Raw genomic sequence first — 19,040 nt, 5'->3', positions numbered from 1 at the left:
GGAGCTATGTATAGGCAGTTCCCAAAATTCTTTATATGCCTAAAAACCTAAGAATGAAGGTATTTTTTTCCTACTCTGACCAAAGCCTTCTATTTCTCATAGTTATTTATTTCTTCAGCTACTCCAGTTTTAGCTATTTTTCAACACGATCAGGACTTCTGTTTTCTTCAGTTGATTTTGCAGTAAATATTTATTGCGTGTCTCTTGTAAATATTTATTCAGTACAAGCCTTGTTCTAAGTCTGGGGTTATATCAGTGAATGCGACAAGTCCTGCCTCTGTGGATCTGCCTTCCTGCATCCCTGTCCACTGGCCCACATTCATTCCCTCTTTGGTCCAGCTTGGATTTCCTGGTGCTACATCATTTCGGTAACGCTCTTTGCCAATGCTGTCCTCTCCCTCCTGCACCCAAACAGCTAATCCTGCTGCAGAGAGTCTCAACAGGGCCCACAGGCCTTCTCTGTAGGTTACAGACCCATGACACTGCCTGGCACCGTAGGACGTCTCACTTAGGAGCTCACTCACTACTCTCTCACTACTCTCTACTCTCTCTACTACTGTCTTCGGAACTCCTGACCTCTTTTCTTTTAAAAAAAATTTTTTTTTCAATGTTTATTTATAATTTTTGAGAGAGACAGAGGCAGGATGCGAGTGGGTTAGGGGCAGAGAGAGAGGGAGACACAGAATCCGAAGCAGGCTCCAGGCTCCGAGCTGTCAGCACAGAGCCTGACGCGGGGCTCGAACTCATGAGCTGTGAGATCATGACCCGAGCCGAAGTCGGACACTCAACCGATTGAGCCACCCAGGCGCCCCTGACCTCTTTTCTCTTATCAAATGACCACAGTGTGTCACAGAGAAAAGGGGAACGCCTGACTGATGTTTGTACCCATTCTGTGCTCCTGAGCACCTCCTTCCTACCTGCAGCCAAACTTTGTTTCCCAGTTGGAATTTCATCTCTCTTGCCTTCTTAGATTCCTAATGCACCATCAGCCTTCTATTTTTTTCTTTGCTTTTCCAAAGAGATAATCTTTCCTTGACTCTTAAACTGTTCCAATCTGTTTCTTCATTTATTTTCCTTTGTTGAATATTTCAAATTTTTAGTACAGTGCCTACCAATAGTAATAAGTGTACTTCACAGGGATGTCTAAAGAGGAAGTTGTAATCCTGCCGATACTCTTATCTTCTTCAGGCAACTGGTGTTAACAGCTGTTTAAATTGTTTTACCCTTTTCTCTATACCCAGCACACGTGTAGGTGGTGTGCGCATGTGGACTTGTAAGTGGTGCTGGGTTCAGTTCCAGCGTGGACTCCAGGGTGGCGGTCTGGAACCCACCTTTGTGACCAGTGCACTGTGTTTGTGGCATGTGATGTGTATCTTTCCAGAGATACCGAGTTACTCTCCCCTCCATCTCTTCCCCCTGTTGCCCTTAAAGTTCGCTTTTCAAAACGCAGACCTGGCCCTGTTGTATCCACACTGTCGTGCCTGTAGGACGCTGCCTCCACCCTAGTGCCCCTGCTTTCTTTCCCCCGAAGCAGTTCCCATCATCCATACTTGACTTTTGCCTTTTGTCATCCGTCTCCACTCATGGGAACGCTGACTCTGTGAAGGGTGCCTCTGTTGTGTTTCCTGTTGTGTCCCCAAGACCGGGAGCCGTGCTGGGCGTACAATAGGCATACAGTGAACTCTAGGGTGAAATCCCCCAGACCGAAATCTGGCCTCAGTAAAAACATCAAACAGGAACTCCGTGGTGCCTTTTGGTGTTTGGTCAGAAGGTCCCCTTCACCTGCCAGAAGTGCCGGTTCTGTTTCTAGTGCCTGCATGGAAATTGCTGGCACCTGAGGCTGATTATGCTTGACCAAGTGCTCTGTGCGGAGATTTAATGCTCAGTGGTTGGCTAAGAATTAATTCCGTGAAAATGTTACAGCTGTGATAGGAAATGTACTCCTTGGCTTTAATAACACCTTCACATTTTGGGGAGGTGTTTAAAATGCTGTTTAAATAAGTTTAAATTGCTGAAATTGCTCCCCCTGCCCTTTATTTAGGACTTGGCAGAATTAAAACATTAGTTAAATGTTTACTGTTCTGTAGATGATCTGTGTGGCCCTTAATACTGAGTAAAAAAGATTTTTAAGCACCAAAATATTTCCTGTATCTTGTGAGCTAGAGAATCTTTGAGGGAAAAAGTTTTATTTTTGTTTATTTTAACTACTTGTGGTATACATTTTTTGTTTTATAATCTAAATGTTACCGTATAAACACTTAACAGCAAAGAAATACTAACGATATTTATCGGTGCAACCGGAAAGTGTGAACAGGTCATGGTGACCTTTCTGGGAGAGAGGGCCATAGGGATTTTCTGCTGAAGGGATTTAGAGTGCTGGCAGGCATTAGGAGATCGGAGATGATTGTCTGAATTAGATCTCTGTCTTAAGATCGCATTAGGTTTAGAGAAGCTTTGGGGGGTGTCAATAGCTGGGGCCTTTCCGTCCCTAAATGCCTCTGGTGACAGTGGAGTGCTGGGTTCAGCTCCATGTGGACTCCAGGGAATGCTAAACCTCAGGTGGTGGTCTGAGCCCACCTGGTGACGAGTACACTGTGCTTCTGGGACATGATATGGATCTTTGCCAGAGATACTGAGTTGGGTGTATTTGGTTTTCAGTGAGCGACCTTAAAATTTGTGACATGAGTAGTCAATCTCAGTGAGGGTAACGCCAGTCTCTTAGACACCAGAAACCTTACTTGGAGGGGCACCTGGGTGGCTCAGCCAGTTAAGTGTTAGACTTTTTTTTTTTTTTTTTTAATATTTATTTTTGAGAGAGAGCACGAGTCAGGGGAGGGGAGAGAGACAGAGAATCCCAAGCAGACTCTGCGCTGGCAGTGGGGCTTGAACTCATGAGCCGTGAGATCCTGATCTGAGCCAAAATCAAGAGTCAGACGCTCAACTGACTGAGCCACCCAGGTACCCCGTGTCAGATTCTTGATCTCAGCTCTGGTCTTGATCTCCGGGTCCTGAGTTCAAGCCCTGCATTGGGCTCTGTGCTGGGTGTGAAGCCTACTTAAAAAAAACAAAAACAAACTTACATGGAAATATCCTTCACTCTTTTTTCACTTTACATCTGTATTTAGCACCTTTTCTTTCTTTTTTTTTTTTTTTTTAATTAATGTTTGTTTTTGAGAGAGAGAGAGACCAAATGCAAGCAAGGGGAGGGGCAGAGAGAGGGAGACACAGAATCCGAAGCAGGCTCCAGGCTCTGAGCTGTCAGCACAGAGCCCAGTTGTAGGGCTTGGACTCATGAACCACAAGATCATGACCTGAGCCGAAGTCAGAGATGCTTAACTGACTAAGCTACCCAGGTGTCCCAGCACTTTTTCCTTTTTTTGCTTTAGACTCAGAATCATATTTTAAGCTTTTTCCATTAAAATATGTAGATTTATTAGGCTCACTCTTGGAAATACATGTTAACGAAATAAGTCAAAGAAGAAAAAGTGATAGCATTATTTATAATAATAAAGTTTGAGTCTGAATATCCAATGGTAGGTGGAAAATGCCCCAGTTATTCAACATCAGTTTGAGGGAATGTTACATACTATGAAAAATACTTATATAGACCATGTGGAAAAAATGAAAAATAGTTATTACAAAAGAGGGAATATAAAATGTATGCTGTTTATAACTATGAATTATGCCATAGAGACCAGGAAACAAGAAGTCATTAAAAAATGGTATGTAATAGTTTTTTAATGTGGAACCTGATAGTATGCTTGTAAAGTTTATAGGGAAGACGGAAGTCCAAGAATGGCTAAGATGAACTAAGTGAGAGTTTTTTCCTATTAACTGAATTTGTAAAAGTGATACTAATTAAAATAGTGTGTTTTGGGCAAAGGAAGAGACAGACCAGTGGGACAGAACCGAGCCCAGAGCTGGATCTCATTTATTGAAATCAGAGGCACAAAAGAGTCTGCGTTGCAGAGCAGCATGGGAAGGGTGCACTAGGCAGTAATTGGTGCTGGCACAGTTGGAGTGAAAAATTGAAATTGGAAAGTTGCATTGGATTCCCACCTTATATATTTATTTCCACAAAGGAATTCCAATGAATTCAGAATTAAATGTGAGAGGTAACACTTTAAAAATTTTAGAATGAGGGTGCCTGGGTGGCTCAGTTAGTTGGTTGAGAGTCTGACTTGTGCTCAGGTCATGATCTCACAGTCCATGAGTTTGAGCCCCGTGTCAGGCTCTGTGCCAACAGCTCGGAGTCTGGAGCCTGCTTCAGATTCTGTGTCTCCCTCTCTCTCTGCTCCTCCCCCACTCACGCTCTGTCTCAAAAATAAATAAATACTAAAAAAAAAAAAAAAATTTTGGGATCAGTATAGGCAAAAATCATTGACCTTTAACTTCTTAATTATTTATTTTTTAATTTTTTAAAATCTTTACTTTTGACAGAGAGAGAGAGAGAGAGAGAGAGAGAGAGCACGAGCAGGGGAGGAACAGAGAGAGAGGGAGACACAGAATCCGAAGCAGGTTCCAGGCTCTGAGCTGTCAGCATAGAGCCCGATGCGGGGCTTGAACTCACCAACCGTGAGTTCATGACCTGAGCCAAAGTTGGACACTTAACTGACAGAGCCACCCAGGCGTGCCATTGACCTTTAACTTCTGACCTAATGAAAGAGGTCTTAAGACACAAAAACACCTATTATAAAAGAAAAGATGGGTAAATTTGACTACTTTAAAATGAACAAATTTCTTATCATTAAAAGATGCCATAAAGAGAGTAAAAATAGGGGTGCCTGGCTGGCTCAGTTGAAAGAGCATGTGACTCTTGATCTTGGGGTTGTGAGCTCAGAACCCATGTTGGGGGGTACAGATTACTACAAAAAAATAAATAAACTTGGGACAAAAATCAGAGAGTGTGAAAAAAGAAAACCTACAACCTGGAAGATTTTGCCTTACAGGTAACCAAGAATTAGTATCTAGAAAAGATAAAGAACTATGAGTATGAAAAGGACAAACCAGTATGGTCATTTTGTGACCAAAAGACAAGAAAGGAATTTCACAGAAGGGGAAATAAGATGGCTCATAAAAATATGAAAAGTTGCTCAACTCATTACTAACCAGGAAATTATAAATTAAAACCACAATGGAATACCATATCATAGACATTAGATTTTAATTTTTAAAGAAGATAATAGTAGAAGCACAGACCCACCGCACATTACTGGCAGGAGTGTCTATTTAATTAGGCTCTCTGAAGGTAATTTGGTGTCGCTCTGGAGAAATTTGACCATGTATGCTAGGAGGCAGTTGCAAGAATGTTCACAGCGTTTTTAGTAGCAAAATGGGAATCATGGCCATTGACAGAAGAATGGATACATAAATCGTATACTCATCAGTGGATACTCTACGGCAATGGAAGTGAACACATGATAGGCATGTCTGTCATTGTCTGGAGGAATCTCAAAAATACTGTTGAGGAAAAAAAATGTCACTGCAAAGAAAATACAGTATGATTCCAATTAGTTGAAGTTCATAAACAGATAAAAATGAAACAGTATATTGCTGAGGGATAAATATATATAAGATAAAACTGTAAAGAAAAGGAAGAAGATGCTTAACACATAATTCAAGTTAGTGGTTACTTTTGGGAGTTGGGGGAAGGGACACGGGGCTTCCAGGATACTACACTTCCTCTGTTCTGAAGTTGGTTGAAAGATACACGGGTGTTTGATTTTTTTGTACTTAAGTGCCTTTTGTACTCATGTGCCTTCTAAATACTCTATATGATGTTGCAAGAGAAAACTTTTAATGTAAGTAAAAATATCTGACATTTAATTTTTCCTTATTTTTCATTCCAACCAGTAGTAAATACACAAAGTAATAGTCTGCTTTATGTTTTTTTGTTTTGGCCCAACTTGGAAGTTGGGGGAATTGTGTGGTTTTGTTGTAGACAGTTAAAAAGGTGCATGCTTTTTAAAGTACAAGAACCGACTTTAGATATAAGCCTTTCACGTGAACTCACCATTAATGGGAAAATATTTTCAGGAAGAATGGAAATCACGTGTGCATTTTTGAAACGCAAAGAGAGCAGGGACTAGGGTAATGGGGATTTAAAGAGAGTGGGTATCGTGGAGGTGGATATAGAATAGGCTCATTCATGGTCATGATTTACTGCCGTTGATCCTGTTACCGCTAGTAATAGTAATCGTGGGGAGATGCCATGTACTGATTATTTATTGTGAGTACCAGCCCTTATCATCCCCTATTTATGGACAAGGAGGCCAGGAGAGCAGGGTCCCCAGAGCAGCACAGACCATACTTGGCAGAGCTGAGATCTTAACTAAGGTCTTACCTGATTGTGGCTCCGCATGATGTCATCCTGAGGGAATCAGGTGAGTTTAGCATGAAAGTGACAGGAGGAGGAGGGTAGTTTCCCTGTATCTGAGAGCTAAATTGTACAAATAGGGGACTGAGTTTGTTCTGTGTTGCACGCTAGGAAGAGTGAAGAGAAATTCAGGAAGACAAATTTCTGCTGTGTGAGTAAGGACGTTTTGATGATCAGGTCTTTCTTGCTTCACTTCTGGCTCGGTCCCCACCCCCATGGGTGGCTGTTTGCTGAATGAAGAAATGAGGCCCAGTGAGGATGTGGTGGGCGCCTCCCCGCCTCAGTACACCTGCCCCGGCAGGCCCCGGGTGTGCATCTGTTTGGATCACTATGGAAGTCACTGTGCTGGTTAGGAAGTTGTACTAAACACCCTAAGTCCTTTCCCACAGATGCCGCGCTCTGCCTGCCTGGCCCTCGTTGCAGTTCTTAGACCAGCAGTGAGTGCGTCCCAACCAAATGGCTTTGGGGAATCGTTTGAGTTCTCCCAGAATCATCCTAAAAATGGGCAGGACTCTTTTTTTCCTGTTGTCACTAGTATCTAGCGCAGGTACACGTTGAACGAATTGTGGACAGAAAGCAGTGGAGGAAGGGGCAGACCCACCAGGGGCACGATCATGCGTAGAAACTTTCTGAAATCCTTCATCAGCGGTAAGGAGGAGGTCTCTGTTGTTTGTGATTTTTATGATCGTTCATTATCCTGCAGGTTTTGAGGACCGGAAAGCTTTGGCTTTCACTAGTATATGCCTCCGGGATGCCACCTTCTGGCCTGTGATGCTGGTTTGGTAGCCACCAGGTGTTTTCCCTATAAAGTTAATTGTCATGAGTGTGACCAAGATGCACTTCATGCACCTGATAAATTACTACAGCGTAATGATACAAAGCTTCCGGTACCTCATAGCTTCGTGACAGATGCTGTACTTAATGTGCTTTCCTGTGTAGCTCACTGAATGCACACAAGCCTGTGTGTTTGTGGGTGGAAAGAGATGCAGATCATTCCAATTGTATTTTTGAGCTAATTTTCCTTACAGACCAGAGTGAGTCTCTGTGAGTAATTCCTTTCGGTAATTTTCCTTACAGACCAGAGTGAGCTCTGAGCAGGAACATTTCCTCATCGTTCCCTTTGGACTTCTCTACAGTGAAGTGACCGCGTCCAGTTTGGTAAGAATATCCTTTTCCTCTTGGGCGTTATGTGTGTTTAGGTCGTATTAGATCATGAAACACCTAACCCCACGAGACATATAAAACCCAAGAAAGGGGACGAAGTTTATGTTTTGTGTGACTAACTCCGAGAAAAACTTTAGAACTAGTTATACACACTTTAAACTTTGGTTTAAATAATACCTAGTAAGGGTAATTTGAAATCCTCTTGACCTTGAAAATTTTGATTTGCTTATTTTCAGGTTAAAATCAATTTTCAAGGAGATGTGGTAGATCGCGGGAGCACTAATCTGGGAGTGAATCAGGCCGGCTTTACATTACATTCTGCAATTTATGCTGCAAGGCCAGATGTGAAGTGTGTGGTCCATATTCACACGCCAGCAGGGGCCGCGGTGAGTGGTTGCCCTGGTGGCAGCTTACATTTGAAAGCTGTTTAGTGAAAGGCACGCCACGTTTACTCACAGCTGCCCTCTTTTGAGGCAAGTCAATAAACCTAATTTTGTTGGAGTGAAGAAGGTTTTTTCCTAAGTTTGACTTTCTTAAAAGAATTTTTTTCTTCTTCTAAGGGGTCCGTATACTATCCAGTTTTGGAAAACCTGTGTGAGCGAAAGTGTCCGATAGACTTGACAGTTAGCAAATCATAGTGTATTGAGGGTGAGGTCAGATTTCAGTGTAAGTGAAGACTGCAGAGACACCTTGTTGGAGAAGAGGGGTGGGAGGGAGGGGCTCAGGCAGGCCGAGGGAGGAGGCTGTGGACTCAGAAAGGATCAGCTGGAGGCAGGAGACCTGAGCCCACTGATGGGCTGTGGGGAGGAGCCAGGTGAGACAGCGAGAGGTTGAGGCCTGGAAACCCCTACATGTTCTGTCTGGAGCCAGCAAGGGCAGGGCTGGGTCGTGAGAGGAGAGGAGGAATGGCTGCTGCAAGAGGAAGGCACAGACATTGTAGGCTGTTAGGAGACTGGCCTCCGAGCCTAGAACTTTCCCAAAGCCTGCCCCTGCCCGGTCACCGAGCCCTGGCCTTTCTGGTGCCGACAGCCCAGACCTCCCAGTATGAAAATGCCCATTCCGGTATTTGGGACGGTCATGTGACAGTGAAATACTACAACTATCTAGAATTGGCTTTTTATCAGCCATTTTATTATTATTTTTTTTTTTTAATTTTTTTTTTTCAACGTTTATTTATTTTTGGGACAGAGAGAGACAGAGCATGAACGGGGGAGGGGCAGAGAGAGAGAGGGAGACACAGAATCGGAAACAGGCTCCAGGCTCTGAGCCATCAGCCCAGAGCCTGACGCGGGGCTCGAACTCACGGACCGCGAGATCGTGACCTGGCTGAAGTCGGACGCTTAACCGACTGCGCCACCCAGGCGCCCCAAGCCATTTTATTCTTTAATGACTTTGTGGGCTTATTTGTACCACGCATGGATTCAGTAATGTGGAATTATATGATGTTTTAATGTCACGCATATTGGATTGTTTTGATGCATGTTAGACCTATCTAGTTTATTTTACTTTGAACATGTGGTTCTAGATGTGAACAGAAGAGTTTCGTTAGATCTATCCTTTTCTGAAGTTTTTTTTTGTAAAAAGATGCATGCACTCCCAACCACATGCATTTTAAGGAACTATTTGAGGTCCCTTTGAGAATATGGTTCCAAACAGTTTACCATGTGATATGTTTTAAAACTTACCAAATCACTTCACTTGGTAAGGAAATTCTTCTTACAAGAAGGCTGTGAAAGGAATTTAATGCTGCATTGCCTTTTTTATTGTGGTGTCTTTTTAGGTGAACTTGTATGTGGCATCGTTGCACCCACCTCTAGACACTATTTGAATCTTTGGAAACTGTTCTTTCATCTTGGTAGAAAACCTTCAAAATTAGCACGTTCTGAAGTCAGTTTGGGAAATTTAAGGAAACTGAAGGGCTATATGAATGCTTAAGATTTTTTCTACTTAAATAGAAATTTTACAGCATAATTATCCTAAACTTCAGAAATTTGCTTTTATGTAAATTTCTGGTTTTGTTTCACCTACGACCTGAGATGAAAAGTGTATCAGAACGTCTCTTTGCAGTGTCCCGATTCATTCAGGGGAAGCGATGGTCGGTCCTTGCATTAGGGCCAGGGTCATCTTACCCTGAAACCTGAGCTCGCTTGGCATTAGGAGTTTTAAGTGCACATCACTAGCAAGCCCCAGAAGTTAAAGTTCATCCTAAGTTCATAGGTTCATTTATTTCTCAGAAGGTAACAAAATAAAATCTGTCCCCCTGTTTATTTCTTTGAGGAAAGCATGTGCCATGTCATCAACGTGTGACCCTTGATTTCCCTTCATTCATGGTGACTGCGTGTTCTCTAGGTCTCTGCGATGAAATGTGGCCTCTTGCCGATCTCCCCGGAGGCACTTTCCCTTGGAGAAGTAGCTTATCATGATTATCATGGGATTCTGGTTGATGAGGAGGAAAAAGTATTAATTCAGAAAAATCTGGGGCCTAAAAGCAAGGTCAGTGGGCATCTAATGTGGTCTTTAAATTATAGAGGGAAGAAGAAAAAGTTAAAGTGTCAGTCTTCTTGCCTCGTTCCTTAGGGCTTTCATGTTTCTTGCTCAGGTTCTTATTCTGCGGAACCACGGGCTCGTATCCGTCGGAGAGAGCGTTGAGGAGGCTTTCTACTACATCCACAACCTTGTGGTCGCGTGCGAGATCCAGGTGGGTGGTGGCCACTCTGTTCGGTCTGCAGCCTATCTGGGTGTTTGCAGCGTTTTCATAGAGTTTTGGTACTTGTTTTGTAGGAATGAGTCTTTGTGTAATCTCTTTGCCAAAGATGAGCTCATGGGTTTGGAAATCGACCAGAGCAAATGCCATTTCACTGGCTGAAACTTACAAATGATTACTGGGCTTTCATTTCTAGTTTTTTATTGCTCAAATACGTCAGTCGCCACCATTACGGAGCACCCGGCATCGGGCGCTTCCTAGATGTTATTACATGTTCTTTCACTTGCCCCTCACAGCACTGTTTGTGAAAAAGCACGTGCAGGGAGGCAGAGCCTTGCCCCTGGCCCGTGTCTGTGAGCGCCGCTGAGCCAGGTCTGCTCAACCCCAAGTCTGCACTCTGCATGTTACCTTGACTTACATTCAATGCAGTACTGCAGTCCCCAGGCTCCTCATACGGTCTTCAAAGGTGCTCTGCTTCCCCATTTCTCCTCCAAGCATGAGTGCTCAGTATCTTTGTCATGCTAAAGATGAGCTTCTGAAAATAACCTTGTGTGTGAATAGTCTGTTGCTGTCCATCCTCCATGTTTTATTCTTACACTCTGATGACTTGGTTTCTTTTGAAACGTACATTTCTGTTTCAGTGATCTCTTGTAGTCGTCTGATCCTTCTGCCCTCAGTAACGAACTCAAACTACTGTTTGCTTGTTTTGGAAAAGGTTCGGACTCTGGCCAGTGCAGGAGGGCCAGACAACTTAGTCCTCCTGGATCCTGGCAAGTACAAAGCCAAGTCCCGTTCCCCAGGGTCCCCGGCAGGGGAGGGTACCAGCTCACCTCCCAAGTGGCAGATTGGTGAGCAGGAGTTCGAAGCTCTGATGCGGATGCTCGATAATCTGGTAAGAATGTTGCTACCACCTGATGGTAAAGCTTTTGTTCTGAAAGCAGAAGCGTTCGTGTTTTTATAGCAAGTGAAATGGCGTGAAAACTGTCTTCATGCAGTATCTGAGTGCCTTCACCCTCAAAAATCATGAAGAAGCACCGGGCAATATAACTTCTAAGCTAAATCACGGCAAAATACAGAAGTGAGGGTTTCTTGTCTTCTTTTGTTGTTTAAAGGTAATCACACTTGGACTATGTGGGGACAAGAACACAGAGAATGCCCTGCTCTGAAGTAGGCTCCTGGGTTGGGGTGCCTGGTGGTTCAGTCGGTTGAGTGTCCGACTCTTGATGTCAGCTCAGGTCATGATCTCCCGGTTCGTGAGTTTGAGCGCTGAGTTGGGCTCTCTGCTGACAGTGTAGAGCCCACTTAGGATTCTCTCTCTCTCTCTCTCTCTCTCTCTCTCTCTCTCTCTCTCTCTCAGTACCTCCCCCACTCATGTTCTTTCTCTCTCTCAAAAATAAAAATGAAAATAACTTAAAAATAAAGGAAGTAGGCTGCTGGGTAACTTGCTCCTAGAGTAGCAGCCAGCTTGGTGCCCATCCTCCCACAAGCAAGCCATCTGGGGGTGCCTTCTACATCTGCTAGCCATGTGCTTTGTCTTTTGTTTTAATGTAAGTTCTAGCTACGTGGGGCCTGATTATTATGTTTCACAGACATTTGCTGCTGATTTACTGTGTTGGGGAGACCCCTTCCTCCAAATTGCAGGGACACGGAGCCTAGCACAACACAGAAGCTGGACGCGGTGTATTAAGCATAATAAGGATGTTCTGATGTTACCAGCAGGATGTGGTCTGTGTTAGAGGGTTCAGTGAGGGATCTCATCCATTTGCAAGCATCAGGGAGAAAACTTGATGTGGATGGCACTTGGAAGTGATCTTGGAGAGTAGGTAAAATTGTGGTAGGCCGAGTTGGGAGAAGGAAGGTGTGTGCGTGACTGAAGACAGTACAGTAGGTGTAGGGGGTGGGGACATGCCTTCCAGGCACTTGTCTGGTATGAGCAGATTCTTTAAATATTTAGGTCTAGGTGTTATAAGACGTAGGACTCTGTCTCACAGAGACGTTGGGCTCTGTGCCTGCTGCGGTGTCACGCTGTTTAGATGGAATTCGGAAGAGTCCATCATCTTTTCGCATGACCTCAGGTGGTATAGACACAAGGACCTGTCCCAGGAGTGTGGGATTGAGAAGCCTCCGGGAGGACTGGAGTCCCCATGTGTTGCTGTGGCCATGCTGGGCACCCTAGATAGCATCTCCAGGGCCAGAGGGGTGCATTTTAGCCTAGCAGGAGAGAGTCCCGACTATTGGACCAGGTCACACAGGGGAGGGGTGGCTTCGGAAGGCGGGAAGCTTAACTTTCTTGAAGATGTTGGAACACAAAGAATTCATGGATCTGATTCAGGGGTGCTAAGTGTCCTCAGGGGCTGGATTTGATTAGTCAGGGGGGAGTGAACACAGAAAGCAGAATCTTCTATAACTTCTGAATTCATTTGCCCTGTACAGGGGGATTGCATTTACTGACCATCTACTATTGTGCCAGGAGCCATTAACAGGACACAAGGAGTTCATGACCTACCCAGGGAGGTGGACAAACAGATCCCACATGTGGCCGTACATCTGTGATCTGGGTCCTGACAGAGCACAAGGAGAGCTGTGGAGGCAGAGACACAGGGCATGGGCCAGGACTGGTCTCGGGAAGCAGGGGGAGGAGTGAGGCGCACTAAGAACATGGAAGAAGCAGCTGGAGTTAGGTGGCAGGGGCCAGTGGTGTCCCAGGTGTCAGTACTGGGAGGCAGATACCCCCAAGGGGCCCCACGAGGCAAGGAGCGCTGGGGCACCCTGTCTTACAACCTCTCTTCTTTCCTCCTGGCCGTTGCTCTGGTTTCACTGCTCTTTACTTGGAAGTCAGGTAGCAATCAGAAGAGAGGACCAAGAATCGAGAATACCAGCCCACCACGTCTTGTGTCCTCAGCGCATTCTAGAAGGTGGAGAGAGAGAAATCAAAATCAGGCAATAACTCTTAATGTGATAGAGGAGGGAGAGAAAGGACAAAAGATGAATAAGTGAAGTGCTCATTGCAGGGGTGTTGGTATTCAGTGTCCCTGATGTGCACAGGTTGTTATTGTCATTTTGATATTAGAAGGCTGTGTAGTTTGTAAGAAATAATAATTATCATTACGGTCCATGTTTTAACTTAGCATTCTTTTTTTTTTTAATGTTTATTTATTTATTTTTGAGAGAGAGCATGAGCAGGGAAGGGGCAGAGAACGAGAGAGAGAGCGAGAGAGAGAGAAATACCAATCAGGCTCCGTGCTGTTAGCACAGAGCCCAGTGTGGGGCTCAAACCCACAAAACCATGAGATTGTGACCTGAGCCGAAACCAAGAGTCGAATGCTTAACTGACTGAGCCATCCAGGTGCCCCTTAACTTAGCATTCTGACTAACCATGTATGTTTGCCAGTAATCGAGTAGGGTAGATAATAGTTGAAGATTCTCATCCTGTAAGAACTATTTTAACGTACACGGAAGAAATGCTGATTGCTTCCCAAACATGAAGATCTAATTCTAGCTTTTCAAAGAAGGAAGGAATCCATATGTGTATCTATAAGCCATACAGTAGGTGTGAGGTCCTAGTATTGCCTCTAGTTTTGGCTTGACAGCATTTAAAGGGGAAGATTAAAGAATAAAACCATACCCTCTGAGGATAAAATTTTGCAAAGTTCTGGTGGTTTATCCTTCAGTCATGGAGACTACTCAGGAGACTTGGCTCCCTCAGCGAGAGGAAACTTGAGTTAACAAGAACTTTATTTTTCTGAAGATAGCCTTTTTTACAGCGGAGCCATTATCTTTTATTGTTCCTCAACAAAGCATGCTCATCAATGGAAAAATTGCAGGGTAGACATTTACCGATCTTCTTGAGGATGGTGGTGGGAAAACAACCACTGAGGACTGCGTTTCAGAATTGTCACCGCCCTTTTTTTAATGTAGTAAAGGGATGTTGGTGTGCCAGTGGTCTCCCAAAGAAGAGAAGCATCCAGAAGGGAGAGAATTCCTGAATTGGGAGAAATGTGAATGATTCTAAAGCACCTCAGCAAGCAGGACACAGGCCGGGGCCCCTCTAATGTGACAGCCCTTATTCTCTTGTCCTTGGTAGTGAAGGTGCTGTGAGTGACTCGGTCCAGACGTGAAACGGCGAGTCAGGAGCAAACTGAGGCAGGTCCTTGGCCTAGGGTCTCACAAGGTGGTGGCCGGGACTGGTTCCCATCAGAAGGCTCAGTGGGGCAGAACCCACTTCTGAGCTCCAGACAGAATTCTGTGGACAGAATTCATTTTTCTTACCGCTGTAGGAGTCATGGCGGCTCGCTTCTTTAGAGCTAGCAGTGGACAAAAGACTCAAGATGGGTGCCAGCCTCCTATGTAGTACATCCTGCATCACCTTTGCCAAATTTCATGGGTTAGAAGCAAGTCAGGTCCTGCCCACGCTCCAGGAGGGAGGGCGTTACAGCAGGTGGGGACCATGGTCGGGGATGGGGGGGCACCATAGAGTCTGTCTGCCACACCCACCAGCTGCTATGCACTGGGTTGGAGGGATGGGGAACACATCCTCCTTGCCTTGGAGAGATTGTCTGTGGGGATTGGCAAACAGGTTGGTCCAGCACGTGGGCTAAGTGCTATTGCAGTGATGACAGAGGTGGGAACTACTGGGGCTCAGGCCTTAAAGTCTAGTAAGTGGTCATGAGGCAGAATTGAAGGTTAATCTCGAAGATTGTTACATTCAAAGAAAGAACCAGGTCTCACGAGGTGTGCTTGTTTGACCTTCCCCAAAGATTATTACGGTATCTTATTTAAACTTTATCTTAAAAGGTAAAAAAAAAGAAAAGAAAAAGAAAAAAAATTAAGTACGTTGTTTAATACGATCTTTACTGTAGACAGCAGCAAGTAAGCCCATTTAAGTATTTAGTTTATTAGTATTCAGTTTAGTAACTTTTAAAAACTGGGGGCACCTCAGTGCCTCAGTTGGTTAAGTGTCTGACTCTTGATTTTGTCTCAGGTCAGATCTCATGGTTCCTGAGTTCGAGCCCCATATTGGGCTCTGCGCTGACCGTGCGGAGCCTGCTTGGGATTCTCTCTCCCTCTGCCCCTCCCCCGTTTACACACATGCACTCGTTCTCTTTCTCAAAATAAGTAAACATTAAAAAATTTTTTAAAAACTGAACACACTGTAGAACCAGTATCCAGATCAAAAAACAGCACGGGGGGGCCTGGCTGGCTCAGTCGGTAGAGCATGTGACTCTTGATCTCAGGGTTATGAGTTCAAGCCCCCCGTTGGGCGTGGAGCCTATTGAAAACAACAGCAGCAGTGACGACAGAACAGCACCTCAGAATCCCCTGTACCCTTTCAGGTGCTTCTTTTTGTACTTTTAATAAGTGATGAGTGGAATAGTGTTCTTTCGCATTTGGTTTCTTTGACTCAGCATCACATTTGTGAGGTTCATCCTAGTGTTGCCCCTGGTGATGGAGCATTTGCTCTGAATCCGGCCCCCTAGTCCGTTGCGTGGATGCTGCAGTTTGCCCATTCCGGTGTCGCTGGCTTTGTCTGATCTGCGGTCAGGATTTTGGTGAATGTTTGTGCGTCTCTGCCGGCATGTATCTGGGAGTGCGGAGTTGTCGCGTGTGTGCCTGTCCAGCTTTTGTAGGTATTTCCACGCAATTCCCCAAAGTGAAACTGTTGTGAGATCTGGCATATTGACGGTCTTTCATTCTCTTTGGACCCTAGGGTTACAGAACTGGCTACCCTTACCGATACCCTGCTCTGAGAGAGAAATCTAAAAAGTACAGCGATGTGGAGGTTCCTGCGAGTGTCACAGGGTACTCCTTTGCTAGTGACGGGGATCCGGGCACTGGCTCCCCTCTCAGACACAGTTTTCAGAAGCAGCAGCGAGAGAAGACAAGATGGCTGAACTCTGGCCGGGGTGACGATGCTTCTGAGGAAGGGCAGAACGGAAGCAGTCCCAAGTCGAAGACTAAGGTGTGGACGAACATTACACACGATCACGTGAAACCCTTGCTGCAGTCTCTCTCGTCCGGTGTCTGCGTGCCAAGCTGTATTACCAACTGCTTGGTCTGTGCCTACCTTACTGTTCATAGTTAGATGATGTAGAGCAAGTTGGGTAGCTGGGGCTTCGGAGGCTTTGGGAATCTAGCCTTTCTGACCTGGATTTCGAGCAAACCTTCCTCCTTAACCTTCTTTAGCCCAAACCGGACCTGCCGTATGCATTAGCTATAATTCAAGTAATACTGTCTGCTTGAAACTGCTTAAGATACGCAGCACTTCTTCAGTAACCCCCACATCACCTAACTCTGTGCGTAGCGAAAATACTAAGTAACTTACACATATTAATCTAAAAGTTGGAGCTGACATTTAATTCAAATTATGTTCAAGGAATCCTAATGCTTCGTGCACGGAACGGTAGTTCAGTCATAACCTGTTATTTCAGTGTTGTCATCGCCAGACTGCAGTCTGTTCTTTAAAGGCTTCAGTGTTTTCTTAAGCAGTTTTCCCTGGTGTCTCACGGGCATTTTCCCAGCTGACCTCGTCCTTTCTTGTTGGCCTCGTTCCCCGCTTGCTGTCCCAAAGCCTCCGAATGCTCTAAGCCAGCTACCTTCTGCATGGACTGTTGCATGTGAGTAGACGGCCGTAGTGGTGAGTCCTGTGGCTCCTGCTGGTGTGGCATGACCCAAGTGCGGCGCAGGCCATCTGCAGGCACCAGCGACAGACCCTGCGAGGCGCGCTTTGTTTCCGTAATCACAGACACGGCCCTCAAAGACACTTTGCTGTCTTGGTGCTCACGTCCTGTGAAGACCGGTCTTCACTGCCCCGTAACCCAGCCTCTGCCAGTTCAGCGGCTCCTGTGCCACACGGAGGGGGCCCCTGGAGCGGCCGGGGCAGGCACGCAGGTGACCCGTGAGGTCGGATGGCCTAACACGGTGTGCCCCGAGCAAGCATGCGGGGCCTCCTGTTCCCGTAATAACAGTGTTCTTACTTTGTAGATTTATTCCAAAGAAGACAGTTCTGTCTTCCCCAGGTGGTTCTGGTGCGCGAGCCTCTGTGCTCCTGAGCAGACTCGTCACGTGGAGCCCGTCTCTCCTCTCTCCTTCCGCCTCCTCCTCCTCTCCCTCTTTTCTTCTCCCCAGTTTCAGCTGTTTTGTTTTTATTTATTTTACTTGTTAAAGGGCGTGGGCCTAAAAACCACCTTCCTGCTGAGGATATACGTACATAGTGCTGAGTTGCCGTGATGAAGTTTTTCTAAGCACATGTGTAGCCTCAGCTTTGAGCTTTATTTGCTATTGTCTTGAAACGATATGAAATCACTTTGCGTGTTTTAGTCAGTGTGCACATTGAAGGGGAGACCTTGTTCAGCACTTAAATTTGTTTCCTACTGCTCCGGAGTATTGGGCATGCCATGCAGTGTTCCCAGGTTGGTATGTTCACTTACAGTAACTGTTCTCAAGTTTCAAACGTGTTCACGCTTCCAAGGTTATTGCTTTAATGTTTTGACTAAAACTTATTTTTAATAAAAAGCTGGAGTTATTTTTATCTGAGAAGATAATTGTCAGTGAGTACCTCACAGCTCATGCCCATCCCACACTTCCCTCCGCAGCAGCTAATAAGCATTTGCCAGTCTGTTGCTTTCTTTAAAGTCTTACGGTTTATAGCCGTCTTACTGCCTCCTGAAAATACTCTCAAAGGCGTAACATTGCTGGCCTTGTTTTAATGTTCAGTGCCCACCCATGCCTCAGAATTAGAATTTGATTGAAAATCTCGTGTGTGATTGGAGATCCAAAAATAAAGACAAAATGTGAAAGGCGCGGTGTGCTGATGCTATGCACTGATATCTAAAACAGCCTTCTGATAAAAACTCATGAAGCGCTTCAAGTTTGGGATATTTTTGTAACACTCTGAAGTATTAAGTTATATAAAATATTCGACATCACCAAACCCTCCCACCAGGCAGCTACTGTGTATACGTTCATGCAGCAATTTTCTTGGGTTGAAAAGCTATGCCAGCAGCACGTTCTATTGCTGTACTTTATTTTCATGCAAAACTTTGGTGATGCCCACTCTTGCCTCCCAGTCCGGTCTTTCCCTTTACCTGGGTGGCAACATCACATCGCTTTTCATGACCCTGCCATCTCATGCTTCCAGCGGCTTTGGCATTGATGACTCTCAGGGCGGTGAACCAATGTGCTCTGAGGGGTCCCCCCATGGCTAGTCCGCGGGAATTACAGAGCGTAGCTCTGTCGTCAGCCTCTGCCGGGCCTTCTGGATGGCGTGTGCCGGTCAGTCACGACTCTGGCTTCCACCGTTACTGGTTTCTGTTTGCACACGCCCTGCCCCGATCCCACCGCTGCAGTGACAGGAGGTGTGGTCATTGGTTCATTCTCTGTGATGTTCATGCATGACCAGGTGTGAGACACGTGGGACAGATTGGATGCTGTGGCATCACGTAACCGTTGTCCCAGTTCTGACTTTTCAACTGTTCTTGACGTTTACAGTGGACTAAAGAGGATGGACACAGAGCCTCCACCTCCGCTGTCCCTAACCTGTTTGTTCCATTGAACACTAACCCCAAAGAGGTCCAGGAGATGAGGAACAAGGTACGTACTGGCTGACGTCAGCCCGTGGCAGGAACTTGTGTGCAGGCGGAGGTGGTGGCGGGTGGGACGGAGGTGGCACGTGCTCGCCCCTCGCGGAGGGCTCCCACTGCTGCAGCCGAGGCCCTCTCCTTCCACTGCTTGTGCGCCTGTGCTAACAAGCGTGGTGTGTGAGCAGCAGACAGCCTGGGGCCCCGGTTCCTGAACAGA

General features: G+C 45.5%; 1 protein-coding gene across 10 annotated transcripts in view; it reads left to right on the top strand.

Annotated features, from left to right (window-relative positions):
• The window catches only part of ADD1 (adducin 1), an 86,983-nt gene that overhangs the window by 54,937 nt on the left and 13,006 nt on the right, over nucleotides 1-19,040 (top strand). For 6 of the 10 annotated variants that reach the window (XM_030314320.1, XM_030314321.1, XM_030314322.1 and 3 more), the window contains 7 exons: nucleotides 7,454-7,534; nucleotides 7,777-7,926; nucleotides 9,890-10,033; nucleotides 10,140-10,238; nucleotides 10,960-11,136; nucleotides 15,952-16,296; nucleotides 18,732-18,833. In XM_030314320.1, the coding sequence (XP_030170180.1) occupies nucleotides 7,454-7,534; nucleotides 7,777-7,926; nucleotides 9,890-10,033; nucleotides 10,140-10,238; nucleotides 10,960-11,136; nucleotides 15,952-16,296; nucleotides 18,732-18,833 (1,098 nt within the window). The remainder of the gene's footprint in view (nucleotides 1-7,453; nucleotides 7,535-7,776; nucleotides 7,927-9,889; nucleotides 10,034-10,139; nucleotides 10,239-10,959; nucleotides 11,137-15,951; nucleotides 16,297-18,731; nucleotides 18,834-19,040) is intronic. The other 4 variants (XM_030314323.1, XM_030314324.1, XM_030314329.1 and 1 more) reach the window with 1 other exon arrangement.

Source organism: Lynx canadensis, chromosome B1, assembly GCF_007474595.2.
Source record: "Lynx canadensis isolate LIC74 chromosome B1, mLynCan4.pri.v2, whole genome shotgun sequence".
In the NCBI taxonomy this organism is placed as follows: domain Eukaryota; kingdom Metazoa; phylum Chordata; class Mammalia; order Carnivora; family Felidae; genus Lynx; species Lynx canadensis.
This window is presented reverse-complemented; position numbering and strand designations above follow the sequence as displayed.